The following is a 16,630-nucleotide window of genomic DNA, read 5'->3' on the forward strand; positions in this document are numbered from 1 at the left end:
AGATTAAGTAGAGCAGTCTCAGCCGAAGACGCACGGGCAGGTTCCTCAAAGACGGAGCAAAACTCGGCCAGAAAGGTTCGGAGATTGGCAGCAGTAGGGCATCTCGGTCCCAGAGAGGCGTGGCCCAAGCCAGAGCTCTACCCTTCAATAGGCTGATGATGAAAGCCACTTTAGAGCGCTCGGTGGGAAACTGACTACTTAAAAGTTCAATATGCATGGTGCACTGAGTCAGGAATCCCCTGCACAACTTGGGGTCACCACCGTATTTGCTCGGGAGAGCCATTTGTAGTTTCAAAGAGACAGCAGTAGGTGGTGAGCGCTGAGCAGTAGTATGCTGCTGTAAGGAGGCAGTCAGTTGCTGGATCTGCTGCGACTGTTGCTGGATCTGTAGGGCCTGTTGAGCGACCACTCTGGCTACGTCACGGATATCAGGCACCTCGCCGGGATCCATGGTTGGAGCCTACTGTAATGCCTGGAGTAGTGGATCCACTGGACCGTCACTAGCGATAGCAATAACCTCACCAGGGAGCGAAGTCTAAGGGGCCGCTGGTTTTCACCAGAGTCCGCCGCAAGGCGGGACGGACTTGCTGCGGCAGGTGACCCCCAGGTCGCTACGCCTGGCTTGGTTGCTAGTGCCGGCAGGAGAGGCGTGGCAGGAGCAGTAGGCAGGAGATAGTGCAGGCAGAGGACTGTAGACGTGATCGCAGGTGGCGGACAGGACTCAGGAACAATGGGAAGGCAGGTGGCAAGGACTAGGGACAAGGACTGAAGACAGGAACAAGGGACAAGGACTAGGGTTAGGAACAACAGGGAGCTGGGCCAAACGCTATGGGAAGCATGTAGAGGCTCCAACACCTGGAAGGGGGCAGAGCTGGAACTTATAGGGGAGTGATTGACATGTGGACCAATTAGGAGCGCACTGCCCCTTTAAATCTGAGACAGCCGGCGCGCGCGCGCCCTAGGAGGCGGTGACGCGCGCGCCGGCCGGCACAGTCAGAGACAGGAGCAGAGGAAGGTGAGGCGCCCCCAGGGGCCGAACTAGCAGCAGCGCCGGGTCCCTGCACAAGGACCCCGGCGGCTGCATGGGGCAGGAGGAGGTTGCGGCGGCGGCCCGGAACACGGGATGCCGCCGCGGCCGTGACAATATGTTATATAGTATATGTTATATACTACATTAGGGTATATTAAGTTGTTTTATGTTGTTATGTAAGTTGCTATATGATTTATATGTTGTTAAATGTGACACACATTGACTTTAATAATGAGAAAATATATATAAATAAAGATTATTAAAAAAAAACAAAAAACCTTGTATTTAAAGGGAAACTGTCACTAGGTTAAAAGAATCTAACCTGCTGATATCTCCCTATAGTGCACAGTGTATGTTTCTTACCTTTATTCTCGGCGCAGTTTGCGTGGTATTAAGAGTTTAATTTATATGCTAATTAGGCATTTTGGTGCACTGGGGCGGGACTACCTAATGCCCACCCCTCCTATTGAATATCAGCAGACTGGACCACTGCGGGGAAGCAGACCAGCCAGGGCGGATCGGATCACTGGGAGCGGTAATCCCCCCCTGAGTGATGTCACCATCACTTACCAACCCCTTGAGCCCTCACCCCTATACCCTTTCATATACATATATATCTTTTTTTGCAAAATATAGGGAAGAATGAGGCATGTTTACTTTGTGCTGACTTGTGCCAAACATTGCCAGGTAGAGGAGCAGACAGGAAATGAATACAGTAGATGCATGTATGTTCTGCTGAGTTATACAGTGTTCTGCAGCACATGAATGTAGGCAAGATGGGCTATCATGAAAAATTGAGAAAAAGCAATGTTGTCTGGGAGCTGTAGTACCGAGTACCTGCTGAACCAGAAAGTATTGAGAAGACATGGTAGGGGAGGGGACTGCATACCCACAAAACAAATAGCGTTTTGTTGTTTTAGAACTGAGACAGGTGAGCAACACTATTTACTTTTTATTTCCAAGCTCAAGTGCCCAGGAAGTCTTGCTGAGCAGCAGCATGCACGCCTCCTCCCTCTCTGCCTTGACTGACACACAGGACACATGTGCTGACATGTTAACACTGCATACATGGAATAACAAGATCTTAGAAATACATTTTACTGTGCACAATATGATAGGCTACGTCTTCATTCAGGTGTGTGCTGCCCCATTGCTTTTCACCGCAGAAACCACTGCTTTATAAGATGCATTAGGTTGATCAGGAATTAGTGTAATCCTATTGCTAAAACAAAACGCAGCTTTATTCTTCCAGGCTTTGTGTTACACGAGTTTTCCATTTATTAATAAACAGCAGTTCAAGTGCCTGAGATCAACATGACATAGCGCTCTGGTTTCCTAGCTTCATAATGACGTGACTTGTGTTGTGAGGATAACCTGGTACGTTTCAGTGATATCACCTTTCAAAGTCAGTTTTGCTGTTGTCATCGCAGGGTTACTGGGCTGAAAAACGATACAAAGCAAAAAAAAACTTTTAATATGACATGCAATACACTGTTAGGCTATGTTCACAATACGTAAGTTTTGTAATAATTACGGCCGTTGTTGTCGATTTGCAACAATGGCCGTGATTACTACGGAACTTACGTAGTGCTGCCGTCTATGGAATCCACACACATAGTATACACTCCGGGCCGGGATAACATGCCATTTTTCTGTGGCCGCTATTCAATGAAAACCTGTCGGTGCACACAATGGAGTGTGAGGCTTCAGGCCGCACACTCCATTGTGTGCAGAGACTAATTGAGATGCGGCCGCGCACAAATGCTCCCACATCACAATTCATCAGGAGTGAAGATCATCCGGTACTGCAGTTCTTCTCCGACAGTGGCCGTCCATGAGTCGGCCGAGTCACGAAACGACAGGTGTCTTAAGCCATGTGAACATGGCCTTACAGTGTGGCCTCATGTCAATGGCTACATGAAGACTCCATAATACAACGCCATAATAGGGCACTAACAGGTCTCTATGGGACCCCAACACATTTCCTTATGGTCCCAGTTTATGTGGATACATACAGTACAGTATGTAAGTGCCAGGTACTTAACTACATTGTGGTAAAAAAGGGATTCCAATGTATATCATGGCGCACAGCAGCAGGTCCATTCACTTTTAAGCGAAACTACAAGTTCAAAAATTTTATTACAATTTACCTCTATCCACTTTAATGGAATTTAGCTACAAGACCCACACACAAACTTCACATAAAAGTTTTGCTGTTTCTGGTAGAAAGCGACCATGTGTTTGTAAACCTGAGTGACCGCTTTAAAATTGAATTCACACTGTGCTGAAACAATCAACGGCATTTGATGATGTCATCCGTCTGAATGAGTGGAGAAATCTGCATGTGAACCTGTATATCTAACGTCAGGCAGATTTATGGTGCAGATATTTCACAGAAATAGGAAGAACTTTGACAGGAGATAAAACGCCAACACCCAGCATACATAATAGTGCACATACTGTCATATACAGACGCAGGGTTTTATAATACCAGAAACGGGTAACCTCGGTTCATGCACTACTTGTATGCCTATGAATAAGTTATCTATAGGTGCGTGGATTTCTGCAAGGTCCATTCAGATGTATGGTACAGTAAATATCTGTCAGGTGTGAATAAACCCGTCCTAATCAAATCCATTTACGATCTCAGTATGATTCCTTCCCTATACGCCCCCTGCTGGGTATTATATAAACAGCACAATGAGTCTTCTGTATGACCATCTGATGCCACAAAGTGTTTAATAATGAAACGTCATTGATTGTATAGTGATTTGTTATAGCACTTTATAATAATATGTGAGTGGTATATAGTATATATAATTACTGTAAGCTATCTCTATGAACAGATACAGATTGGTTGTTATTGTTCATTTTAAATTGATCACTTTGTTGTAAATATATAATGCATTCCCTTCTATGAATTATTTCAAATGTTTAATAGTTGCCTTCAGCACTATTGTTTTCAATCCAGGAGACTGCCCGGGGGCCCCCAAGCTTTGGGTCATAGGAAGTCTTGCCGTGCTGCAATGTGTTATTAAACTGCTACCAAAAGCTTTGACGTCTGGGATATTGTTGGTGTAAGGGTCCCTTTAATTTTTTCCACCAGCCACTTGTTTTTTTCGGTAACAATACAGTCACATTTTAGGTCAGTGTTATGGCTGCAGCCCCAGGGCTTCCCAAGGTTCTATGAAAGTGAACTTAGATCTTAGTTTTCTATTGTAATAAAAATGTATAGTTCAGGGGCATGAAGGGATCCAGATGTTCCTGAAGTCATACAGACCAAGGCTAATTTTATACAGTCACTGACAAAAGAAATAATACACCAAGATAGAAGTGTTAGATTGCTGCAAGTAATGTAGTTATGTAAGGATTACAGATAAGGTCTGATTATACACTGGCTCATGCATTAAAGTGACTCTGTACCCACAATCTGACCCCCCAAACCTCCTGGCTGCTTTGAATCCAAGATCTGTGATGGGGTCCATCTGGCTGGTGATGCAGTTATTGTCCTAAAAAGCAACTTTTAAACTTACAGCCCTGTGTCAAACTGGCATGGCCTAGAGTACCCAGGCCTGCACCGCCCCTCCATCCTTTCTCTCCACCCTCTTCATCATTAGGGACGACCCTGGGCAGGATTTCTCCTATTCATCACCAGTCTGAACACTGCACATGTGTTGGATCATTAAGGCACATGTGCAATGTTCAGACAAGTGATTAATAGGAGAAATCCTTCTAGGGTAGAGATGAGCGAACCGGGTTCGGGTTCGAGTCCATCCGGACCCGGACGTTCGGCATTTGATTAGCTGGGGCTGCTGAACTTGGATAAAGCTCTAAGGTTGTCTGGAAAACACGGATGCAGCCAATGACTATATCCATGTTTTCCACATAGCCTTAGGGCTTTATCCAACTTCAGCAGCCACCGCTAATCAAATGTCGAAAGTTCGGGGTCGGATTGACTCGAGCGTGCTCGAGGTTCGCTCATCTCTATTCTAGGGGCATTTCTAATGGTGAAGAGGATGGGGGGGCCTAGGGCACAGACACTCTAGGCCACGCAAATTTGACCCAGGGCTGCAAGTTTAAAAGTTGTTTTTTTAAGACAATAACTGTATGACCTGCAGAACGGACCCCAGGACAGATCTTGGATAAAAAGCAGCTATCCGACGGTACAAGTGTTTTTTTTTTTTTTGTTGGGGGGGCCAGATTGTGGGTATAGAGTCGCTTTAAGAGGGCATACAAGTGCTTCCCCTGTTGCTCTATACAAAGGCTCTCGGAGGTTACTTTTGGCTAGTGTACCTTGTGGTGAGAGATCCCTGTCTGCTAGACATGTCTCTACAGCTCGCTCAAAGACATTTTGCTAAGTCGGCAAACTCTGAGAGGACATTCAGCACCGGACTAACATAGTCAGGATGGTCAATTTGCCAAATTGCCCACCATCTATGCCATTCTAAGAAAACTGTTAGCCATATGTTTGTGTCCTTCTGTAATCACTGCTTCTAACTGGCTTCAAGTGGGTCACACAGACCACCAATAGAGAGGATCGCTTGAGTCATTGACAAGCAGCTACCACAGTGTCTACCATCCAGACACAGGCGGCCTATTCACTGCACACCCCCTGTCTCTGACTGGACCATTTCCGTGCACAGAATGAAATTTGGTGCCATGGTACCCATTACATGTCCCGACAGCTACTCTTTTGCAATAGCGTTGTCAATGAGAAACCTGGACTACTATGGACTCGTTGCTAATTCTGAAATTCACTGCATTTTCTATTCTGTGTTGTACATTTGCTCCAGATTTTAGCAGTGAATTTCACACTTTTTATTGCTGGTGGTGAGCTTAAAATGCAATACTATGTCCACATGCATCCAGCACGTCAGGGTTCACAGAGACCTTTAATATCCTGCAGTACAGCTTCTTGTCAGTCTGAGCACGGTATTCCCAATATGGATGCAGCTGCTTATGCCTTCAAGTGGTTATCATGGAAACCCTGACACCAGTAATGACGTCTCAGGATTTCCTAGGTCAGAAAGGTGCAGAGGGAAACACGGGAGACAGAATCTCCTGTGTCTTCTCAGCATATTCCTGTATAACTGTAATCTAATGGATATTAACAAATGGATTACTGTTACCACAGATCTGTATGCATGTAAGAAAAGACAGATCTTATCCATTTGGATTGATACTGTGTATAAGATACTACAATCCTCTGCTATGTCTTGGAGTGCTCTGTCCTGGTCACCAAGGCTCAACACCCTTGTTCATAAAAAGGAAAAGGAAATAAAATGGCAAAATTTCACAGTGTACATCCTAACAGATTTTACATACGTCATATCCAGCAGGAGGTCTCCAGGTAATAGATACAGTTTTGCGCTGCCCGGCATCAACGACGGCTTTCGACGGCTCTATGGTGAATCCCTTCTGCTGTAAGAGCGGCACACTGTCCCACACAAATTCTACATTCTGAAAGTTGAGACAATAGGTAACTGCAGTTATATTATGAAAAACGAATACACATGAATGTATTGCAATATACATCTAGATGGTTTTCCACGTTTTTTGCCTTTTGATCCATGCAAAAAAACCAAAGATGTCCCCACCCACAGGGTAGGGAACAAGGTGATTGGTGGGGGTCTTGCCAATGGGAGCACTGAACTCTTTGTTTGGAATACCCAAACTGAATGAATGGCAAACTGCATGGAGTGCTCCATTCATTCAGGGGACAGATAGACCCCTACCAATCAGCTTATCTTCTATCCTGTGGATAGGGTGTAATTTTGCGGGTTGAAAATACTCCATTAAACCAATAAATTTTGACACTTTTTACAGCCAAGGTGAGTGCATACCCCATTAAACCAATACAACTTTTTACAGCACTCTCAAGACACTGCGACATTAGTAATCTGCCCCAGAATCTTTGCAGTAAAAAGTCAAAAGTTACTGGTCCCACTGGATCTCATTCCTAAGACCCACCACGATCCTGAGATATAGTCAAAAAGAGCGCATGGCACCATGCTCCACTACCTGGCCAGCAGAGACTTGTTCACTACATAGACACTAATGAAGCAAACAAAATGGATTTGATTCATAGCCAGGGAGAAAAGCGCACTGCCATGCACTCACCCCGGCTGTATGTCAGGATTGCAGTGGGTCTCAGTAGTGAGGATGTGTCAAAAGTCTTGGTAACAATTATAACAAATGTAAAAAATGAACACTGGATTTGGGCCATGGAATAATCCATCTATAACATATCCTCACTCATCTGTGTGCATGATGTGAGCTGGGAGATGTGACAAGACCAGAAGTGTACATTGGATTAATAAATCACAGGAGTCTCATGCCGAGTCCTGGAGCTGCTTGGTTACTGTATACTGGATAGGTGTTCGTCGAGTCCTTTGCTTCCCCAACAACGGGCTTGTTTACCTTTTTGGTGGAAGATAATAATGTCCGAATGCAGCCAATGTACAGCTCTCTAACAGCCGGTCTCATTTCATCCTCCGTCTGGGTGCACTGAAGGGTCACAAGAAGTGAACTTGCAGGTTCATCTGAGTCTTAAGAAAGAAACATAGATAAATAATTCATGGTTACATGTATACCTGCTGAACTGTACACTTATCAGGTGCAGCAATGTGTTAAAGCTCAGTCTACACCCTAAGTGCTATGTAGCTGCATAACAACAACCAAAACCACACAAACATCTTGTGATTGCAAAGAAAACAACCATGACGTCAGGTATGGAAAACACTGCATTTTCTATATGCACCCGGCACAGCCACTTGAGAGATGATGCGTTGCAGAGATGGCTATTGACGTCAATGGGGATATTACACTTGTGCCAATGGTCTCAAGGCAGCTTGGGAATTAAAATATATAGAGCAGAACATATAAAATACATGAATAATGCAGTAGGTGGCACAGAGGATAATACAATGTGCTAAGAGGCAGTGATGAAAAGTCTTTTTCCATTATAAAATAATATCGTGAATAGAATGATTTTTATTTTTAGACGTTCTCAGAAGTTATAGATAAAGTGGAAAGCATTGAATATAGGCTTCAGGTCTATTAATCTGATGCTTGAAGGTTTAATACATTATTTATATTGTACATGGACATGCATGGTGTCAATCTGATGCCCGTCTCTGTGTATCGATGGACTGTACCCGAATCCTTTTTTATTGCCACATTTCTTTAAATGGACAGATAAGGTCTCAAGCGCTAAAGAGTATGGGTAATGAATGTGTATGTGTTGTTCTCCACTGTGTATGTGATGTGCAGTCTGCCCGGTGACAAGTCGTGGGAATCTGTCAGCACCTTGCCCCTACCTAAGGTGCTGACAGTGTGCTATGGCTGGCAGTCCCCTAGGGAGCATAGTACCTTTTGGTGGATTATGCACAATCTGTTCTGTAATGAAGAGTCAAAGAGGAGTTGTGGCTCAGCGTATGTGCCACACTCTTGCACTCCTAACCACTGCTTTCTCCTCTCTCTTCTTCATGCCTGTGCAGTGAAATACACACAATCTCGGGTCTCCTACTGTAATGAAGAGTCAAAGGGGAGTTGTGGCTAAGTGTTTGTTTCACATCTCCATGTGGCACGCCTCATCACTGCTTTCTCCTCCCTCTTCTTCAGGAATATTCTTTGCTGCCTGGCCACCTGCTCTCTCCTACTGTCAGCAAGTGTCTCTGAGCATTTATACAATCTCCAAACCTGTGTTGGACCCATGGTCTAGGGGTAAATTACTTGTCTAGAGACCAATATTTGTTTTTTCCTGAGTTTGATTCCCCTGATAGAAATGAAGTATAGTTGTTCATTTTGTCTCATCATTGAATAATAAAAACCCTGAATTTTAAAAATTTTTTTTAATCTCTGCACTGATAAAATAATGAGAAAAAATTAATAAAATAATAACTATACTTTATTTTCATCAGGGAAATCGAACCCAGACAAAAAAAACTGTTGTTAGTCTCTAAACAAGTAATTTTCCCCTAGACTACAGTTCTTATGCAGCTAGGCTAGAAGATTCAACTATATTGGATTGCAAATCAGTCCTCTGTAAGCAGACACTGGCTGACAGCGCAAGTGAGCAGGAGGCCGGGCAACATTGGTTATTCATGAAGTAGAGAGAGGAGAAAGCGGTGGTGAGGAGTGCAAGAGTGCGGCACATACGCTGAGCCACAACTCCTCTTTCACTCTTTATTACAGAACAGATTACAGATTGTGCATAATCCACTCTAAGGACAAATTACCAAAAGGTACCATGATCACTGGGGGACTGCCAGCTACAGCTTACTGGAAGAACCTCAGGTAGGGCCCATTCCCTTTAAAGGGGGCAATTTACCAAACCTCAAGCAGTGGAACAGTGGATTAGTTGCCCACAGCAAGCAATCAGAATTTTTTTTTTTTAAATAAAAGCTTGAATCTGGTTGCTATCAGTGACTGCTCAACAGTTTTTTTTTTCATATAAATGCCCCCCAAAACAGTCAACATTATGAGAACCAAACTTACCTTCTACATTAACTGGGAGTATGCTGAGAGATTCAGAGGGAACATCAATAGGATCAGCACCCTCAACAAACATGATGTGATCTCTTGATGCTCCCTTCAAGTGTATGGTGTGTGCTACATGCTGCAGAGACAGAAATAGAGTCTGTATAAACATTTATTGGTATCACAGAAGGGCATAGTTATAAAGTGATTGCAACAATACCAGAGCCCTGATGCTTGGAGTAGAATGGAAATTCATCTATCACATAAAAATAAAGCAAAAATAAAGCACATGATAGCGTTGGGATAATCATGTAGAGTGAGCCCAAAATATGCTCCTGATAGTACAGGAACAAGTACAGTCATTATAGTTATACCTTTGATGCCCAGCTGGCAGCCTTTGTCTTCTTGATGTATGGCCTAAGCTGCAGGTGCACTCAGTCCAACCATAAAGAATAAAGGAGATGTTTGTTTCTCTACCTTTTCTTGTTAAAAGGGGTACTCCAGCGAAAATCTTTTTCTTTTAAATCAACTGGCTTCAGAAAATTATATAGATTTCTAACTTCTATTTAAAAATCTCAAATTTTCCCATACTTATCAGCTGCTGTATGTCCTGTGGGAAATGTTGTCTTTTCAGTCTGACATCTCTGTCCGAGACAGGAACTGTCCAGAGCAGGAGAGGTTTTCTATGGGGATTTGCTGCTGCTCTGGACAGTTCCTGTCTCGGACAGAGATGTCAGCAAAGAGCACCGTGTCAGACTGAAAAGAAAACAACTTTTTCTGTAGGACATACAGCAGCTGATAAGTATGGGAAGACTTGAGATTACAAATCTATCTAACTTTTTGAAACCAGTTGATTTGAAAGAAAAAGATTTTTGCTGGATAACCCCTTTAAGGGGTTACTATAACATGTTAAAACTAAACATTCCTCATCCTTATCTTATGCTTTATTTTCTTTAAATGCAAATATACATAACGTCATCTGATGACTTTTCTTTTTGCCTTAATCCAGGTCTGAGGAATCTCTCTACAGAGTGCTGAGAATAGGCAGATCTGAAAATTGACAGAATCCTGACCTGGGACTCATCAGGACAATATAACAAATCCACAGTCTGCTGAAACATCAATTGGGTCAGGGAAACTATGTATTAATGTGTCATTCCATGTTGGTACAATAACAGGCACGGCTAATAAAATAAGTCCGAAGATAAAAAACTGGGACACGCTTGATGAAGTATAATAGCTTCATGTGTATTGTGTACATATCTTCAGGTAACATTTGCATCTGTTCTGTCGGTGGCCTTTTAATAAAAATGAAAATGACCTATATCTATTTATGGGAAGAAAACGTGTAATCTGTGTTATTTCTCTTACCTTACCGAAGAGCTCCACCGTGAGGATATCGGAGTACAGCGAGCTCTCATGGTCTGGCGTGAAAGACACTGTGAAGTCTTGTGTTTTTTCAGGTAGTATGATGCCCTCTACAGGAGTCACACTGAAAACACTGCGTCCATTGTAATTCTGTGGGCCTGAAATAGTAGAAAACGAGATGCGATGTGGATTACTAGCTACTCTATTGTATCTATTATTATCATTATTATATCTCATATCTATCTATCTATCTATCTATCTATCTATCTATCTATCTATCTATCTATCTATCTATCATCTATCACCTATCTATCTATGTATTTCTCTCCTATCTATCTATCTATCTATCTATCTATCTATCTATCTATCTATCTCATATGTATATCTCATATCTATCTATCTGTCTGTCTGTCTGTCTGTCTATCTATCTATCTGTCTGTCTGTCTGTCTGTCTGTCTATCTATCTCCTATCTATCTATCTATCTATCTATCTCCTATCTATTTTACTATCTATTATCTATCTATCTCATATCTATATATCATATCCATCTATCTATCTATCTATGCAAAAAATGGGGTTCGTGGAGCCTCAGTTACGAGTCTCAAAACACGGGAATAGCCAGATATCCCTCTCTCCAGAGAAGGAAGCCCATTGCCAAGGGGTGCCTCCTAGTGGGGAGAGCACCAAACCACCCTGATAAGTAGTCCCTGAGGTCCTCACTCTGTTGCGAGCTTTAGGACCTAAATAGGGAAACACCAGGGTGGCCCATGTAAGTCAAAGTCTAACTCTGTGGCGAGTATAACGACATAAGACAAGGGTTATCAAGGCTAGGCATCCATCCACAGACTGCAGTTTGAGTTCAGACTGAGTTCAGTGATTGTTGTGTTTTGTTTATCTATCTATCTATCTATCTATCTATCTAGTAGAAATAAGCTGCACTTCCGAATCCAATGTGGCGGGTGCTGTAGGAATTAAGTCCCCAGCCAGGGATTCCACAGTTAGATAGCGAAGAGTCCACAGCACGTCAGCTCAGGTGGTAAAAATAAAAAATGTAGTTTATTCCAAAGAAATGGTAAACAAACAAACAAAAAATGACCACATTTTTGTCTACATAAAAAAATTTATGCATTTTGATACTTTATTTAATAATGGAAATCAATGGAAAAATGGACCAAACTGAATGCTCACAAATGCGTCCATTTTTTATTCCCTTTTTTTTGCAAAAAATGATGAAAAAAAAAAAACGTAGTGTGAACCAAGCCTTATCCAACTATTTAGACACCTATGACAGGTCCAAGTAACTGCTAAAACTAGAGACTTTGCCAGTACAACTGGAGTACTGAGGCAAAATTGTGTAGCCTTTGGCCACCGCATGTGCAGGAAAATAAAGTGTACACAGGTACAGTTTTTGGTCCTACTATTTTGTGTAGCTTTCTTTTGCTGAAAAGCCAGACAATTTTTTGTTAAATAAGGCATTCTTGTCATTAGTAAAAATTTTTGATAAGTCACAGAGACTGATTTAGACCCTGACCAATTCTGAGAATGAGCCAGAAGTATGTGCCTAACACATTCCCTTACAGGTCTCTCAGGTCACATGATCTGGATGGGCGTTCTATTGATCTATTAATTGTTGGACACGTCAAAAGGTTTTTCTTTTCTTTTAAAAAAAAAACGGAAAAAAAAAACAACAGCCAACTTTTGGTCACATAAAGGCCACAACATAGCCTAAAAATCCTTCTTAAAATGATTGTTTTGTAAAATGTCATCCCTTTAATACAAGAGCTGTCGCAGCAATCAGCTGATCGCTGTAGATCTAGCTCAGTGAGCCGATTCTGCTGGAGAAAGGATGTCTAGGCAAAGAATTCCCCTGCAGTTCCACAAGGAATTGCCATTTTAATATTACCCTTACAGCCCAAAGCAAAAGCCCCAGTTTTTGCAGCTTTCCACTCTGCTTAAAGAGGTTGGCCACTTTATAGTTCAATTGTTCAGTGTACAGTATAAGTGTACTTACTGTATATACTTACAGCAGCTCCCTGTGTACCTCAAAGAGCTAAATCCAAGCTTCCCTCCTCCAGGCTGGACAGCCCTACTCTATGGGGAGTCTGTCCATAAGATGGCTGACATGGAGAAGCATGTGACCATGCCCCGCCCCAGTATCCACCACTGAGCCTATATATGCCTATGGAGGCCACTGAAGGCGGGGCATGGTCACATGCTCCTCCATGTCAGCCATCTTATGGACAGACTCTATATTAGCTCTATGAGGAACACAGGGAGCTGCTGTCAGTAAGGGCTGTGAATACACTTACTAATACTGTACATAGAACTATGCTACTATAAAGTAGCCAACCCCTTTAAAAAAGTTGGGGATGGAAAACCTTTAAAATCGTGGTAATTACCGACAGAACTGGCTGATGATGAAGTAATAAAAATAGGAAGTTTCTGCATTTCTTCATACTGGGTCAACGACAGACTCTTCAGCTTGATGGAATAACTCACAGGCACTGTGGACGTGTTCTGTAACTGTAAGAAACATATGGGCATGCTTTTATTTGTATAGCTCCCTATGATTCTGCAGCACTTTACATAGTTTTGTTAATTTTAGTTCCTGTCCCTATGAGGGAACAAAACCTAAATTCACCTATCTGTATGTTTTGGGGGTGGGAGGAAACCAGAGTACCCAGAGAGATACACACATACAAACTATTTAGAGATGTTGACCTTGGTGGAGGTTGAACTTAGGACCCCAGCGATGTATGGCTACAGTGCTAACCACTAGGCCACCATTCTGCCCATAAATACCAATGAATAAAAGAAATTTTAAATCAACTGATGTCAGAAAGTTATACAGAGAACTTCCCTGTCTAGAGCAGGAGATGTTTTCTATGGGGATTTGCTACTGCTCTGGACAGTTCCTATCTCAAACAGAGGTGGCAGCAGAGAGCACTGCTTCACACTGGAAAGAATACACCACTTCCTGCAGGACATACAGCAGCTGAAAAGTATTGAAAGGCTTGGGAATTTTAAATAGAAGTAATTTACAAATCTCTAGAACTTTCAGACACCAGTTGATTTAAAAAAAAATTAATAATAATAAATAATAATAATAATAATAATAATAATAATATCTATCTAGAGATGAGTAAAATAAAATTCGGAATGCTCATAAAGATCTACAGCGACCTATTGCATTGCATTAATAAGATGTCAGACATATGAACAGCTTACCTTAAATGTTGATGTTGTGCTATCTTTAGCTAAAACATATCCCATGTTTAGAACTCCTGTTTCCACCGAACAGGACAGGGAGGGGGCCAAGCCACGTCCCTTAATTCCCAGTGTTAGCGTTGCTTGCCTGGTGTGCACCTCCAAATTTTCAAAGAACTAGAAGGAAATGTAACACAGTCGGTCAGTTTGGTAAATCTCAAAAATCTTTTTTTCGGTGTATTGCTTACGATCAACACTGGGTGCATTATTGGAATTAGTATTACATAACACCCTCGTATCTGCTGTGGACAATACAGACCGCACAACAGAAATGCAAACCTTATGGAAGAGCTTCTATAGTTTATCTATTTGATGGATAGTCTGGGAGATTCTTAACATTTCTGTAAATCACTCCATTAACCAGAAATAACTCATTGCCCCAGAAAAACAGCTCTAAAGTCCTGGCCACTAGGTGTCTCACTTTTCTGTAGTTTGCTACCTGTTGTCATTGTAAATCTGTCTTCAGTAACAGCTAAATCAGTGCGTCACACAGGGGAGGGGATATTAGTGCACTAGCTTTCAGTGCACCGAGTGACTTCATTTAAATATTTATAAAACAGCATCTCGGGAACCGAACCACACCAGCGGAATCAGCATTGTATCAAGAGCGTAATGTGGAATGAACAGGAACACTTGGTTTAAATGTAAATCAAAACTTCCCATGTACCGGATCCACAGCGGATTTCACGCCGCGTGTTTGCAGCGAAATCCATTGTGGATCCATGTAGTGTAAAGGTCTATGAGGGTTACATATCTGCAGCAGAATTTTCATTCCGCTGCCAGTATGTGACTCGGCCCCTTTAACCCCCCACATCCCGCCACCCCCGGCCCAGAGCATGCATTACCCGCTCGGCGCCACGGCTGTGCGAGGCTCCTGGCTCCGGTCGTTCCCCAATAGGGGAGCCGGGAGCCTCACACACAGCCACGGCGCTGAGCAGGTAATGCATGCTCCGGGCCGGGGCTGGCGGGATGTGGGGGGTTAAAGGGGCCGAGTCACATACTGGCAGCGGAATGAAAATTCCGCTGCAGGTATGTGACCTACTCACTTAACACTACCAGGATCTGCAGCGGATTTCGCTGCAAACTCGTGGCCTAAAATCCACTGTGGATCCGGTACGTATAAAGCTACCCTAAGACTTGGTTCACACTAAGTTTTTGCAATTTGTTTTTTACACAAAAACGTAGTCAACCTCATTTTTATGTCCATTAAAAAAATAAATGGATCCTTTTTTTTTTTAAATGGACAAAATGGATGAAAAAAAACAATTATACAAAAATAGTGTGAACCCAGCCTAACACAGTACAAGCCTGTTCAGTTCAGTGCACCTTCTCCAGTGCTATGGGATAGCAGAGTGGGGCATGTGCTTTTATTGGCTAGAGATATAAAGGATTAAGTCCTGTCTGCTTACTACTGGCAAACAGCCTGGCTGTAGTCCTGGCCCTAGCATTTTTGGGTGAAAAAGAAAATAAAAGCTATATGTGAAACCACACAAGCAATTTTTTATCTGTTTTACTGAGTCAAAGCTAGAAGTGGATCTAACCAAATGAAGCATATAAGCCTTTCCTTTATACTTCCCCTTCCTTCTGGAACATATCCTGGCTTTGGCTGCAAAAACCGCACGTGTGATTCAAGCTGAACACTGGCAGGCATCCAAAGTCATGGTCAGGGTCTGCCCTAAACGTGTCCAATCTCATAGAGCTGAATGATTCAACACAAATGCAATTCTGTTGGAGTTGCAGAACACTTATTTGCTTTTGTTCTTTTATACTATAATAATATTTGTAACAAAGTCACATGTGACGGTCCCATCTCCCTGTGGCTATGCACAATGTGGCTATTACTAGTGGTCATGAACCTGCAGTAAAACATGAAATGATTGCCTGGAGTGTCGATAAGCCGTGTTACCGGGTAACAGCTACTTTGTGTCATAATTTTCCAGTCGTTTGCAATGGCAGTCACATAGGGGATGCCAGCACAAGATCATAGTTGCCCTATTTCAGCCATAAAAAGAATATTTCTGTACTATTAAAGTTGGCTTAATTAGTGTTTAATATCAATCGCTGTAAGACATCCTTAAAGGGGTAGTTTACAAAAAAACATTTTTCTTTCAAATCAACTCGTGTCAGAAAGTGCCAGAGATTTGTAATTTGCTTCTATTAAAAAATCTCCCAATACTTAGCAGCTGCTGTATGTCCTGCAGGAAGTGGTGTGTTCTTTCCAGTCTGGAAAGTTTTTATTGAAATTTGCTACTGCTCTAGGCAGTTCCTGACATGGACAGAGGTGGCAGCAGAGAGCACTGTGTCAGACTGAAGAGAATACACAATTTCCTGCAGCATATAACGCAGCTGATAAGTACTGGAAGACTGGAGATTTTATAAAAGAAGTAAATTACCAATCTTTGGCACTTTCTGGCACCAGTTGATCTGAAAGAAAATGTGTTTTTTTGTGAAGTACTCCTTTAAAGCGACTATGTACGCACAAT

The 16,630-nt window shown here is 42.5% G+C and overlaps 1 protein-coding gene across 4 annotated transcripts in view; it reads right to left on the minus strand.

The window, feature by feature from the left end:
* Positions 1-2,284: 2,284 nt before the first annotated feature.
* Positions 2,285-16,630, minus strand: part of CFAP74 (cilia and flagella associated protein 74) — a 97,984-nt gene continuing 83,638 nt past the window's right edge. For 2 of the 4 annotated variants that reach the window (XM_069947951.1, XM_069947954.1), the window contains 7 exons: positions 14,109-14,264; positions 13,280-13,403; positions 10,883-11,037; positions 9,530-9,650; positions 7,451-7,578; positions 6,356-6,490; positions 2,285-2,470 (listed from right to left, as the gene is read on the minus strand). In XM_069947951.1, the coding sequence (XP_069804052.1) occupies positions 2,372-2,470; positions 6,356-6,490; positions 7,451-7,578; positions 9,530-9,650; positions 10,883-11,037; positions 13,280-13,403; positions 14,109-14,264 (918 nt within the window). In that variant the 3' untranslated portion in view covers positions 2,285-2,371. Of the gene's footprint in view, positions 2,471-6,355; positions 6,491-7,450; positions 7,579-9,529; positions 9,651-10,882; positions 11,038-11,788; positions 11,843-13,279; positions 13,404-14,108; positions 14,265-16,630 lie in introns of those variants that run through there. The other 2 variants (XM_069947952.1, XM_069947955.1) reach the window with 2 other exon arrangements.

The sequence above is a fragment of the Dendropsophus ebraccatus genome, chromosome 12, assembly GCF_027789765.1.
Source record: "Dendropsophus ebraccatus isolate aDenEbr1 chromosome 12, aDenEbr1.pat, whole genome shotgun sequence".
In the NCBI taxonomy this organism is placed as follows: Eukaryota; Metazoa; Chordata; class Amphibia; order Anura; family Hylidae; genus Dendropsophus; species Dendropsophus ebraccatus.